This window comes from Orcinus orca, chromosome 19, assembly GCF_937001465.1.
Source record: "Orcinus orca chromosome 19, mOrcOrc1.1, whole genome shotgun sequence".
Lineage (NCBI taxonomy): Eukaryota > Metazoa > Chordata > Mammalia > Artiodactyla > Delphinidae > Orcinus > Orcinus orca.
Window position 1 is genome coordinate 48,555,233 of NC_064577.1, and position 13,024 is coordinate 48,568,256.

Here is a 13,024-nt window from a genome sequence, read left to right on the forward strand (position 1 = left end):
GTTCTGGGCGTGCGGTCTTCAGTAGTTGTGGCTCGCGGGCTCTAGAGCGCAGGCCCAGTAGTTGTGCGCATGGGCTTAGTTGCTCCATGTCATGTGGGATCTTCCTGGACCAGGGCTCAAACCCGTGTCCCGGGCATTGGCAGGTGGATTCTTAACCACTGCACCACCAGGGAAGCCCCCAGGTGCTTTACTGAACATCTGATCCAGAGTTCCCAGAGGCTGCTCAAGCAGCACCCCATCCCCCACCCTCACTTCAGCCTGAGCAACTCCAACCTCACCTGCTTCAGCTATAGGTCCTTCAGATAAAATACAGTTGGAGGGAGCTTCGCTGGTGGCGCAGGCCTCCAAGGATCTTGCACACGGCCACCAGCCCACTCTCCCTCCTGGCCCTCCTCTCCTCCGTTCTCGGGGCCACACTAGGCGGGCTCCTTTCTCTGGCTTGCCTTCCTTCTCTTTTTTCCACAGCCCTTCTAGTTTTCCTCCCATTTCCTGCCTGTTTCCTTCTTTCTTTTTCCTCTACTTCCTTTGATCTTCTTGGAGCACTTGAAGCCTAGTTTCCACCTGCATTCCTCTTGGGCTTGTGGTAAAGTCCAAAGTTCATTATCAAGAGAAATTTCAGAAGTGGATTGTGTATTTGAAAAAGAGAAAGTTAAGTTACAGAAAGCACAAATTTGTTTATAACTAAGTGGTCTCAGATTAGTGTGTACTTAATGAAAACCATGGGAAAATGTTTTGCAACCATACCAAAATACTTGGCAATGTGAAACACTTTTATGAGAGCAGGTCTGACCTTCTCAGGCCTTCCCAACATGCTTCTCCTGCTTGTTATCTTCTACTATATGCCCCTCGTGCACCTTCAGCTCACCTCAAACGGCCTCCACAGCCTCTGGAACGCACCACCTCGGCTCCCTTTGCTGTTCAGACCACTACACTGCTCTGCACACTTCTGACAAGAAAATCCTGGTCTTGCTTCATGGCGCTGCTCACTTCCCTTTCCCGTATGGTTTTCCCTAAGTACTCTGCCAACAGCTACTGTCTAACGTCCTCAGTCAGCACATCATCAGAGACAATTATACCTAGCAATCCTCCTTAGGTGTATGCATATGCATATCATCTTTCCCTAATTAGACCGGAAGTAATGATTCATTCCCTGGAGCAGTGGTTTCCATAAATGACCAATCTGCAGGACAGTGCCAACTGGCTACAAAAGAATCTCCCCTGAGGAACTTATCAAAATGCAGATTCTGGGGCTTCCCTGGTGGCGCAGTGGTTAAGAATCCACCTGCCAATGCAGGGGACACAGGTTCGAGCCCTGGTCCAGGAAGATCCCACATGCCGCGGAGCAACTAAACCCATGCACCACAACTACTGAGCCTGTGCTCTAGAGCCCACAAGCCACAACTACTGAGCCTGCGAGCCACAACTACTGAAGCCCATGCGCCTAGAGCCTGCGCTCTGCAACAAGAGAAGCCACCACAATGAGAAGCCTGCACACTGCAACCAAGAGTAGCCCCTGCTCGCCCCAACTAGAGATAGCCCACGCACAGCAAAGAGGACCCAACACAGCCAAAAATAAATAAATTTATATTAAAAAACGCAGATTCTTGGACTGCTTGGGAGAAGATGATCTCATAAATCCGGGTGTCAATAGGCACAGAGCACAGATGTAATATGACAATGTGGGTGGGACTCTGGAATCAGCACATTTAACAAGCTCCTAGTTGATTTTGATGGTGCTCATGAATTGCCAGGTTGGGAACAGCTGCCCCCAGAGAATCTAGCACAGAGCTCTGTACCTAGAATGTGCTCATATGTCATTAGCTGTATGCTTCTTGACTGGTAATGAACTTGAACATAACATTATTGTTATGTTATACCTGTGTTCTGCTTCTCTAAGTGGGGAAAGAATACTATTATTTGAGTACCCAATAGGTGTCAGGGCCTGTGCCTATTTACATTCATTTATCTATTCCTTATAATAATCCTTTGAAGTAAAGTGATATTCTCATTGGGCATGAGAAATCTGAGGGTCTAAAGAACTTGTTTTAGTGCACGGTTGCTGTAATATAGCAAGACCTAGAATCTCTCCAAATCCATGACCTTTCTACTTACCAGAGGGCATAAAAGTGGTGGCTAGTATCTGGCTTGCAAATATGTTTTACTTGGACAGTACAATGTTTAAAAAGGAAAAAACAAACCTGCCAACATGTCTAAATTGGATATTTTGTATATCTGGATTTCTGCTTCTCCTTAGGGGGAAAAAAAAAGGTTTGGTCTAACACTGGGGCCCGCATTCCTGCATGGCAACAAATGGAGCCTTTAGAAGGATGTGTGCCCTACAACTCACCACTATTCCCCATTCTCATCCACAGCTGGACCAGCTTCTCTTACACTCTGTTCCCAACCTGGTCCCTATAGGTCTCTGAGTTTGCAACTCCTGCACTCTTATTTACTACCTTGCTTTCCACTGGTAGGAAGTTTGGCAAACCTAAAGTCAGCCTCTTTTTATTGCTCTATCACGTATGGGTCTCTGATCACAGACGTAGGCGTGTTTCTGACCTTCTGATTTCAATACTAAGAAACCTGGTGGTACATCATCAAGGAAAGCTGGGATCTCTGTTCCCTAAGCTGCACATTCTGGCTCTAGCCTAGTAAAATTCTATAGTCAACCTTTAAAATAGTTGGAGAAAATGTGGCAATTCATCTACTTGCTCCAATTCAATGGTATCTACAACTAAGAAAAGAACCCATAAGTGAGCAATGCCACCAAGTGGAAGGGAGATTCCATGTTGAACTGCCTTAGCCAGAGAGGCTGATGACCACTCTCAATTTACAGGGCCATTCAGGAACCAGAAATAAAATGCCTGCCCATCTCTATATGTTGTTTCTTTTCAAGATTGTCTTTTTTTTTTCATTAAAATATTATTTATTTTATATATTATTTACCTTCCATGTGCCAGGAACAATGTCTGAGATACAAAGATGAAGATATTCAAGGCTGTCTTTTAAAAAGCCAGAGACACAGACTGCACTTTGGAAGCCGTGCTTCATTTCTGATGACTTTTCTGATCCTTTTTCTGTTTGTTCGTTTCCTTAAACAAGCTACTATTGCTGCTGATTCAACATGTTTCATTCTATACATTTTTAATGTGTATTCCTGTTTTTTGGAGAATGTAAGCAGTGAGCTATCAAATTCTTTTAGTGTCAGTATGGCAAGGAAATACAAAAACCTCCTTGTATAGGACTGATCTCATGGGGGTAGGATTTCACATTCATTGAGCACTTCCCAAGAAACTGTGTCAGGCATTTATATACTTCATTTACTTAATATAAGCCCCAGAGGTAGGTATTCTGATTTTAAAGGTAAATAGATAGGATTGAATGTGAAGGACCCACAACTCTAAATCTTCGACTCTTCTCAACACTGTCAACTGCCTCCCTGGAGATCTCCCAGAACGACAACCAGGGATATCCCTGGTTTCTCAGAGCCCCCTAGAAATCCAGGATCATCTCAAGGCATTATACAAATAAGAAGTTGGCCTCTTCTTCACCTTATCTCTTAATCTGCAGGAAAACTATTGAGAAACCTCCTTCATCAATTCTCAGTTCCAAACCAGCAAGCCACCCTTCTCCCCAACCCCTTCAACGCCTTCGAAGCAATTTCCTAACAGGGATGTGGGCCAAATTTAATTCAATTTATCCGGTCACTGCAGGTATCTTGTTCTACCTTCAACACAGCTTGCATTCCCTCAGAGACAGAACCTCCAACTCTGTAAATCAGGTAGGTATTATTCAAGTTAGGAGAATTAAAACAGGGTCACAGAGAGGAAGGCTAAAGAATTTGACTTTTTTGTGTTTACTTGTATAGAGGAAAAACAGCACATAGATGCATCCACAGTATTTAATTTGTTTGGATAATAGTTACAGATAAACAGTTACACTCCATATACAATTACCAATACTTTTTTATACAGTTCATATTTCAGTACATCAACACTATTTTATTTACACTCTATTTATGTACATTAACATCTTTCTAAAGTCAGTGCATTGTCAACAAGTTTTATACAGTAATTTACAAAGTGAATGTAGTTAGTTAATTTAATAAATTTTCTGCTAATCATGAATTAAAAAAATTAATTACAACCAATATAACCAACACAGATCAAACAACATTAGTAGATTGTGCTACCTGCTTAAATAAAACATCTGTAAGGAAATTCTTTAAAATCTTCCACTTTTTCGTGGGACTTGTCCAGTTAGGAATGGACAGATTTTATACACTGAAAATCATGAAACTATAAAGTCTGTATTTTGTTTGACTTTATCACATTATACCATTTAGGCCACTCCTTCCTACCTGCAATTATAGGCTTCTTCTGAATAGGGTTTCAACTTAGATAGCCATTTATGACAACTTTTCCAAATGCTCTGAGGAGAACTGGATAGCAACCGACCTCAGATATCAGAACACAAATGCTTAATTACATTGGTACCTACTATCTATGAGGAAGGAAGGATAATGGAATCTGACAATTAATGAGAATCAGCTTCCAAGGTCCAGATGAATAAAAAAAGACTGAAAAAAAAGTGAAATATTTACTTCGAATACATATTTAAAAACAACACAGGAAAAAAATGTTGCCTGAAATAAATAACATTTATATACTTTTGTTCCAGTCTTGAATTATTGAAGGAAAAAATGAAGTGAGCAAAGAAACATAACTTTTGATGACCACTACTGTGAAATGTAAAAAAAAATAAAATAAAAAGGACAAACACCAAAATAAAAAAAGTATATGGACATGCAAACAAAAGTTTACTTCCTAAAACCACCAATTTCATTAAAAATACTTATACACTATCAATGTTTGGGATGTGTTTTGTTGTTAAATTTAATATGATGAGGGAAAATACCCCAATTAAGTTAACTTATAGCCCTTATAGCCATCAAATATGAACAAGTTCTGAAAAGTTCATTTGCACGTATTCTTTCTTTAAAGTGCAAAACAAAGAAACGAACAAACAACCACTAATTGTAAAATACCATCTAGCTTTGTTGCCACTTTCCCTCTCAGAAGCTCTCTGTGCAACAGTGCATGTAAAGATGGTGCAAATTTTGGCAACTCCCCTCCCACACTCAGCAGTGGTGGTAAACATTTTTGAGGGCTCTTGAAGTATCCTCAAAGTAGGCCGTCTCTATCTGGAGGGTTATTTTATTTTAGCTGGATCTCCCAGGACGCTTTTTTTTTTTTTTTCCTGCAGGGTCTCCCAACCAAGGCCCTGGGTGGAAGGCACACAACTCTTAAGAGAGTCTCCCTTTCAGACTTACCTCTTATATATGCCTCTGCTACCACCAGTGATTGGTTGTGTCTCAAACACAAACACAACAACAAAAACAAAAAGCAATAAAGACATAGAAAGAGTGGGAAAATGGTTTAAAAAGTAAATCGAAAAATCTGTGTCCATGCTGTAAGAATCCTTCGCACGCCTTTGTGATCTTGCTTTCTCCATTGTGTCAGTCACTACAGTGGAATAAAACTTCAGGAAAAAGGAGGTAGCATGTCATGTCGTCCCCAGACAACACTACAATTTTTTGTTTTACTTTGACTCCAAGGAAATTCTTAGTATTTTGTTATGATTATTGGTAAACTATACTTGCTACATGTTTGTTCATATCTGGACAAGCACAACTTAGTTCTTATTTGGTCCCAGGTGGCTGGTGCCAAACCCTTTTGTTTACAGGCTAATGGTGGGCTCTGCCTGAAAGTTCTCTACCAGGGAGCTCGAGTGAGACACTTCCAAACAAAATTATTACTACTGTTATGTTAACTGCTATTTTAATTAGGATTTTTATTTTGTGCTTCAGGGTCACAGGATAAAATAACTACACATTTAGCTTGCCTTTCAGTGACGCTTTTGCCCTATGTCAGCTACAGGGAGTCATCTCCCTCATCACTAGCCTGTCTAGCAGCCAGAGTGGTAGCTTTACTGTAACACACAGTACTTTTTGTAATCAGACTCAAAGTCTTCGTCCATGCTGCTTGTGTCTGCCATCTTTTTGCCGTCAATCTTTGGCAGAAATTGTGCATAGTCTATCCCCTGCTGCTCATAGAAAAGAATGTAGGCAGAGTCGGTGTCAATTTCATCAGGGTGAAGTTCCTGAAGGAGCAAGAAAGGCTTTAACTAAAAAGCCATCACTATGCTGGCTCTTAATCCTCACCAGGGAAGGGAGGACCAACCCTCTTTAATTACTAAACCTGATTGCTTCCAATCAGCTTAATATTTTGGCTGTCTCATACCTGCCCCTAAAAAATAAGGCCCATTATTTTCAATGTTTGATTTCTTGGGGAAAATATTCATACCATAGACAAGTCAAAAGAATGACAAAAATGAAACAAAACAACCCATCAAATTCTACTAGCTCAAAAGATAAGAAATTTTTCTTATAACCAATACCTTCTTCCTCTTCATTGTTTTCATTCTCTGCTCTGCATAACCCCCCACCCCAACCAGGGATCAAACCCGGGGCCTCGCAGTGAAGGCGTCGAGTCCCAACCACTGGAGTGCCAGGGAATTCCCTGCATATCACTTTTATTCCTTTATACTGAAGGCATCTATATACTGATTCCCCCTTAGAGGAATTTTTTTTTTCTTTTTTCCTGATTCTAATAGCAATAACTATTTTCTATTCAGGAGAAAGTTCATTATTTCAACAAATGTCCTCCAGTTCTGTTGACATTTGTTTCTTTTATTCAAAGATTGGGGATATTTACCTTACAGCTGCTGTCATTGTAACAGTACCATCTGCTGTTTGGGTTTTTGGCATAAGTGACGTAATGACCCCCGCCTAGAATTCCTGAATGGCACTATAAGAGAGAAGAAAGTGGAGGTATATTAGTAGTTGACAGGGCACAGTACTAGGATCCAATCAGGAAAACACTTTTGGGAAAAAAAAGTGTTTTCCTTCTTCCAAAAACAAATCAAAGAGGAAAACTGAAAATTTTAAAACTCTGAATCTTACCATTTTATTGTTGTAATTATTTTTGGAAAGCAAAAATTCCTTAGAAACACACAATTGTGAATGACTTGAACCTGTGATTCCGGTTATAATGATTACACGACTGTTCCCTTTATTACACTGCGAGCATCTTGGATTCTACCCAAAAGGCCAAGATATCTACTGCTAACTTTGTCTATCACCAAGCTCAATGACCAGCAAATAAGCAGGCCCTGAAAAAATGATGAATGAATGAATGAATGAAGATGAGCAAACAAACTTCTGAAAGTGCAGATCATTCTGAATACATACAACAAACCACTTACCGAAATTGCATATAGATTATAAATAGGCTTAACATGAATATCTTCTCTTTGGTCATCGGTGCTGTCTTCTTCACTGTGGTTTTCAAACTGACCATTGCTGTAGCCATTGCCACATGCCTCATGCTCATAAAGGAAGCCATTGGCCAAAGCTACTTCATGGTCCTGTGGGGTGACCAGCTCAGGCTGGCTGCCCCCCAGCATGTGCCCTCGGCTCAAGGCATCAGCCAGCTCACAAACTTGCCCAGCCCCGTTCTCTTTGCTGGCATCCAAGTTCTCCTTGCTACTTGACAGTTTATTTTTGCTGCCGATCTGGGGTAGCCGGAGCCTCCCTTTGCTCCTCCCTATAGTCCGAGGGCTGCTGTTAGGGCTGCTGTTTTTGCTGGAGGGACAGCTGGTTCCACTTTTTCTTGATAAAGAAGGTGAACCTGTGAACGGGAAGAAAAGATAAATCCAAATGCCACAAGTTAAACCAGCCACCAAATGCTAACTATGAAGTCAACTTCACAAGCGTACACATAAAGGGAAAGACAGGGGCGTCCTGACTGGCTACTCTTTATTCCTATTATGTGGACAGTAAGTTACATTCTTGTCTTCCTCAACACCAAACCCCTCAAGGCAGCAATGTCCTGAAACTGTGAAGTACAACTAAGTACAGACTTAGCAAATAGCAGAAAGATGATTTAGGACAGATTCAGTTCAAAACAATATTAGACTAAGGAGTCTTACAAATACATATTCTTCTTCTTTGTAAAATTAGATTAAAAAATACGATCACCAATTATTAAGCACTTACTATTGCTAGGCATGATATTGGGAACTCTATTATCTCTACCTCTCACAACAATCCTGTAAAGTAGTGGGCCATAAATAGCTCCCCACCCCCTTATATACCCTTAAAAATTGTTGAGGACCTCTAGAACTTTTGTTTATGTAAGTTCTATCTATCAATATTTACCATACTAGAAATTAAAACTGAGGAATTTGAAAAACACAATATACAAGCATATATTTTTCTTTCTTTTTTAAATTAATTAATTAATTTTTGGTTGCATTGGGTCTTTGTTGCTGCACGCAGGCTTTCTCTAGTTGTGGTAAGCGGGAGCTACTCTTCTTTGCAGTGTGCTGGCTTCTTATTGCGGTGGCTTCTCTTGTTGCGGAGCACAGGCTCTAGGCATGCGGGCTTCAGTAGTTGTGGCATGCGGGCTCAGTAATTGTGGCTCTCGGGCTCTAGATTGCAGGTTCAGTAGTTGTGGTGCACGGGCTTAGTTGCTCCTTGGCATGTGGGATCTTCCCGGACCAGGGCTCAAACCCGTGTCCCCTGCACCACCAGGGAAGCCCCACACAAGCATATATTTCACTGACAATATCACACGTATTGTTGGCTCTGACTCCGCTTGTGAGAGAATGAGAGTGGAAAGGCAAATACTTAGTATTTTTTCCTTTTTCTTTTTTTTTTTGTGATATGCGGGCCTCTCACCGTTGTGGCCTCTCCCGCTGCAGAGCAGAGGCTGCGGACGTGCAGGCTCAGCGGCCATGGCTCACGGGCCCAGCCGCTCCGCGGCATGTAGGCTCCTCCTGGACCAGGGCATGAACCCGTGTCCCTTGCATCGGCAGGCGGACTCTCAACCACTGCGCCACCAGGAAAGCCCCTTCCTTTTTCTTTTTTTGTTGCCTTACTGTGTGGCTTGTGGAATCTTAGTTTCCTGACCAGGGATTGAAACTTGGGCCACAGCAGAGAAAGCGCTGAGTCCTAACAACTGGATCACAAGGGAACCCCCAAATACTTAGTATTTTTATGAAAACAGTTCTGATCCTCCAGAAGGGGTCTCAGGGACTCTCTAGGGGTTCTCAGACTATATATTGAGAACCCCTGCTGTAAGGGAACAAGGATGACAACTATCATTCGCGATCACCAAATGTCAGGCTCTATGTAAAGTTCTTTACTCTTTTTCTTTTTTTAAATGTTTTGTTTTTTGGGTTTTTTTTGGCTACGCAGTACGGCATGTGGGATCTTAGTTCCCTGACCAGGGACTGAACCCGTGCCCGCTGCACTGGAAGCGCTAAGTCTTAACAACTGGACCCAGGGAAGTCCTAAAGTGCATTACTCTTGATGTATCAATTTCTCACTCTGTGAACTTAGTATTATCTTCATTATATGAATGAGAAAATAGATTTAACGAGGCTGTACTTCTTGCTAAAAGTCACATTTCAGACAGGTTCCTGTACAACCAAGCTGTTGCTCCAGAGTGGAAAACAGGGAAACACGCAGCCTAGAGGGATCCCTGGAGAGCCCTTGCAGAGTGATGTCTGGGCTCTGTGAAGTCCCCCAGGCCTCCTCACCTTTAGGGCTACAGATGACGTTCGCGCTGAGTGAGGATGGGCTCTTGCTCAGGAGCATGTTGGCTTCCCCAGCTGAGTTCTGAGCATCCATTTTCTTCACCTCTCCTGCCAGAACCCTGGGCTCAGAGAGGTCGTCCCCCTGGGGTGTGAGTGGTTTACGCTGACAGAGAGCTGGGTCTCTCGGCACCAAAAAAGCACTAGGGTCAAAACTCTCACGAGGAAATTTAACAATTTTCTGTGATTTTATCCATCGCCCATTTACAAATTGAAATCGTTTAAGATGAATAATCTGGAGAAGAATAGAAAACACTTGCATTAAAGAGTTCTGAAGATACAAAATACACATTAAAAATCCCCAAGTCTAATACACGTAAATGTTCCAAAAATATAACATAACTTTTTTTCCCCCAGAAGAATATATTTTATTATGTAACATAGTTAACCGTCAGGCCACTGCCCTTTAGCTATATGACTAACATGGTAATCCTCCTAATTTCCTTCAATATCCTAGGAGCCTATACGTGCATGTTCTCTGGGCTTGTGACACATGCTGACCTTTACTTCTCTCCAATATCACAGAAGATCCATTCATAAACACACTCATGAGGATAGAATACTATATACTGAATGTTTTGAAGAAAAATGGAGGCGTTTTTTACAGATGAAACTTACCGAGTCTCCAATAGGAGGCCTCTTCCTTCTTACCACATCCTTTGGTTGCTACCACGGAGTTTCACTGTCCTGAAGAGCATAAGAATCTCCCTTCTCTTTTTCTTTTCAAGAGCAATGAATTCCTCTAGCCTTACGCAGTATTATGCTCTCTACTGTGGGCACAGATATTTGGGTGGCTCCCTCTACCCTAAATGCTTAATAATTTACTGTTTATATAAAGAGAACCCCTTTCTAAGGGGGATGCTGGTGTGTGGATTTAACAGAAGCCCACCAAGCTCTCAATATAACATCTATTCCTCATTATTCTTTAAAGACCTCAAAAACATAGTTTTACAAATGCCAATACTTCATGATATGTTTTATGTGATGGTTACATGAGTATATATAACTGTCAAACTCATCAAACTAGACATTTAAAATCTATGAATTTAATTCCATGTTAACTATACCTCAATTAAAAAAAAAAAAACTTCCCCCTTCCCACCTACCTGTTCCCAAGCCTGTCCCTGTGCTCTGCTTCCCATCCCTCGAGCTAGCTAATCAGCATTAGTAATTTCTTGTGCATCCTTCCCTGGAAAGTTGTTCTGGTCTACATTCACAGTCTCACAGAGTAGTAGGAAGAAGATATGAATAAAAAAATACACACAAGGTCTGGTTAAAATACACCAGTGCCTCACATTTGATATGATTTCCTCCCTTAAGGAAAAAACTTTCTTAAATGAATAGGAAGAACTGACACCTCAAACTTTCTTGACAAGCAACAGGTGAGTCTCCTAATCCATGAATGGAGAAGGCAGAAGTACATCAAATCAGAAAGAATATGTAAGCCCCAGTGCACTTGTGCCTTCACATTTAATTCAGCAGCGTGTTGTGGCCATGTGATGAAGCACAGCGGGATTGGAGGTTCAGCCTCTGTTCTCTTCTGTAGTCCATAAAGCACAAGCCTAAAGCTTCCTCTCTCCCTAGAGCCAGGAGTGCTTTCACCTTTTCCTGAAGTTCAAATTCACCAGGTTGTACCACTCGTGGCACTTCTCATATATTGCACTTAATGCAGTTACTGGTCTATATGACTTCTCTCCCCTTCTAGGCTGTATGCTCTTTAGGATACAAAACTAGCAAATATCTGTAGTACAATTCATCTCTGTGTGCAACAGCAAATGTGTTTTAAACACTGCTGCAGGAAGGGTCTTATTCTCAAAAACTCTTATTTGTTCCCCACTTCTTTCCTTCAAGCTAGACTCTTGCTCTCTCAGAGGTGGGACTGTAACATACCAGAATGGGGGGGAGCCTCCAGAGATCTAGTTTCTTGGTTGCCAAGCAGTGGGTCTTACACTTGGAGCAGTAGTACATCTCATTTTCCCCCAGCTCCTCCTCACTGGTGAAAGCACGCAGGCAGCTGTCCAGGTTGATGGGCTCAGCTTGTGCTCGCCGACTCTGCTCCACACTCTCGTGCTCATCTACAACCTGCAGGTGGAGGGGACAGGAGGAACGGGAGAAGGGGTGGGTGGGAGGGAGGGGGTTTAAAATGGTCACCTGCTATGCATCATCCTCATTTACTTTACATGAGGAAAAAAATACAGCCCAAACTAGAGTCTGAGCAAATAGGGCATTTGTACATTTATTCACAAATATAACATCAATAACATCCTTGATCAAATTTCTATTTATATGACCACAGCTTTTTGGGGAAAAATTTCTGCATGCTTCCAAATGACAAAAACAAACAAGGAATTGCCTGTTTATTTTACAATTTGAAATCCTAAAACAGCTTACATGTGGACTGGCTCTCAAGGCAGGGTGTTGAGATTAGGCCATTTATTTATTTATGTATTTGCGGTACGCGGGCCTCTCACTGCTGTGGCCTCTCCCGTTGCGGAGCACATGCTCCGGACGCGCAGGCCCAGCAGCCATGGCCCACGGGCCCAGCCGCTCCACAGCATGTGGGATCCTCCCGGACCGGGGCACGAACCCGTGTCCCCTGCATCGGCAGGCGGACTCTCAACCACTGCAACACCAGGGAAGCCCAGGCCATTTATTTTTTAACAGGGACACAGAACATTATTAGTATGCTGCAGGCTTTACAGAGGCTAGGAGAAATAATATCACTGAAACACAGATGCCAGATCTGGATTAAATAAGAAAGGATGCAGAAAAGCTCACCTTAAGAGGACAACCCCCAGGGCATTAAAACTCACAGGCTACAACTCATTTGCATATTGGTGCCAAGTAACACAGAGTTATCAAAATACCATGTGTATTGTTATCTGTCTCCTGCCTCTTGGCGCCTTTCTATCTGAGATGGCAATAAAAGGAACAGCAAGCTCAAAAAAGCTTGATTTTGCTGAGAAGACCCCTAATACCTGCCCAAACCTCTGTGGTTCCTGTTAACCAGCATGCTAGGCTTTGAAGCAAGGAGGAGGTAAATATGAGGAAGGAGAGAGCAAAGGGGGGTAGATGTGCAAGGATGTATGTTGGAAGTGGCGTGGGAATCAGGAGGAAGGAGACAAGGAGGGGCCTAGAATGCAACAGAAAGGAAGGATTTTTCCCTCTCCAATTCTTGGCTGCCACTTACTAAGCAATCAAGAACCATGGCAGGTGAGGCATACATAGCATGACTACGAATGACCGTGAGAGACTCCACAGGGATCAAATCGCAGGGTGGGGCCGGGAGGACATGGACGACAAT

The 13,024-nt window shown here is 42.3% G+C and overlaps 1 protein-coding gene across 2 annotated transcripts in view; it reads right to left on the minus strand.

Moving 5' to 3' along the window:
• Positions 1–3,887: 3,887 nt before the first annotated feature.
• The window catches only part of USP32 (ubiquitin specific peptidase 32), a 197,998-nt gene continuing 188,861 nt past the window's right edge, over positions 3,888–13,024 (minus strand). For both annotated transcript variants that reach the window (XM_004271728.4, XM_033431615.2), the window contains exons 30-34: positions 11,611–11,802; positions 9,667–9,955; positions 7,327–7,751; positions 6,777–6,869; positions 3,888–6,162 (exon numbers count right to left, since the gene is read on the minus strand). In XM_004271728.4, coding sequence (XP_004271776.2) covers positions 5,989–6,162; positions 6,777–6,869; positions 7,327–7,751; positions 9,667–9,955; positions 11,611–11,802 — 1,173 coding nt within the window. In that variant the 3' untranslated portion in view covers positions 3,888–5,988. The remainder of the gene's footprint in view (positions 6,163–6,776; positions 6,870–7,326; positions 7,752–9,666; positions 9,956–11,610; positions 11,803–13,024) is intronic.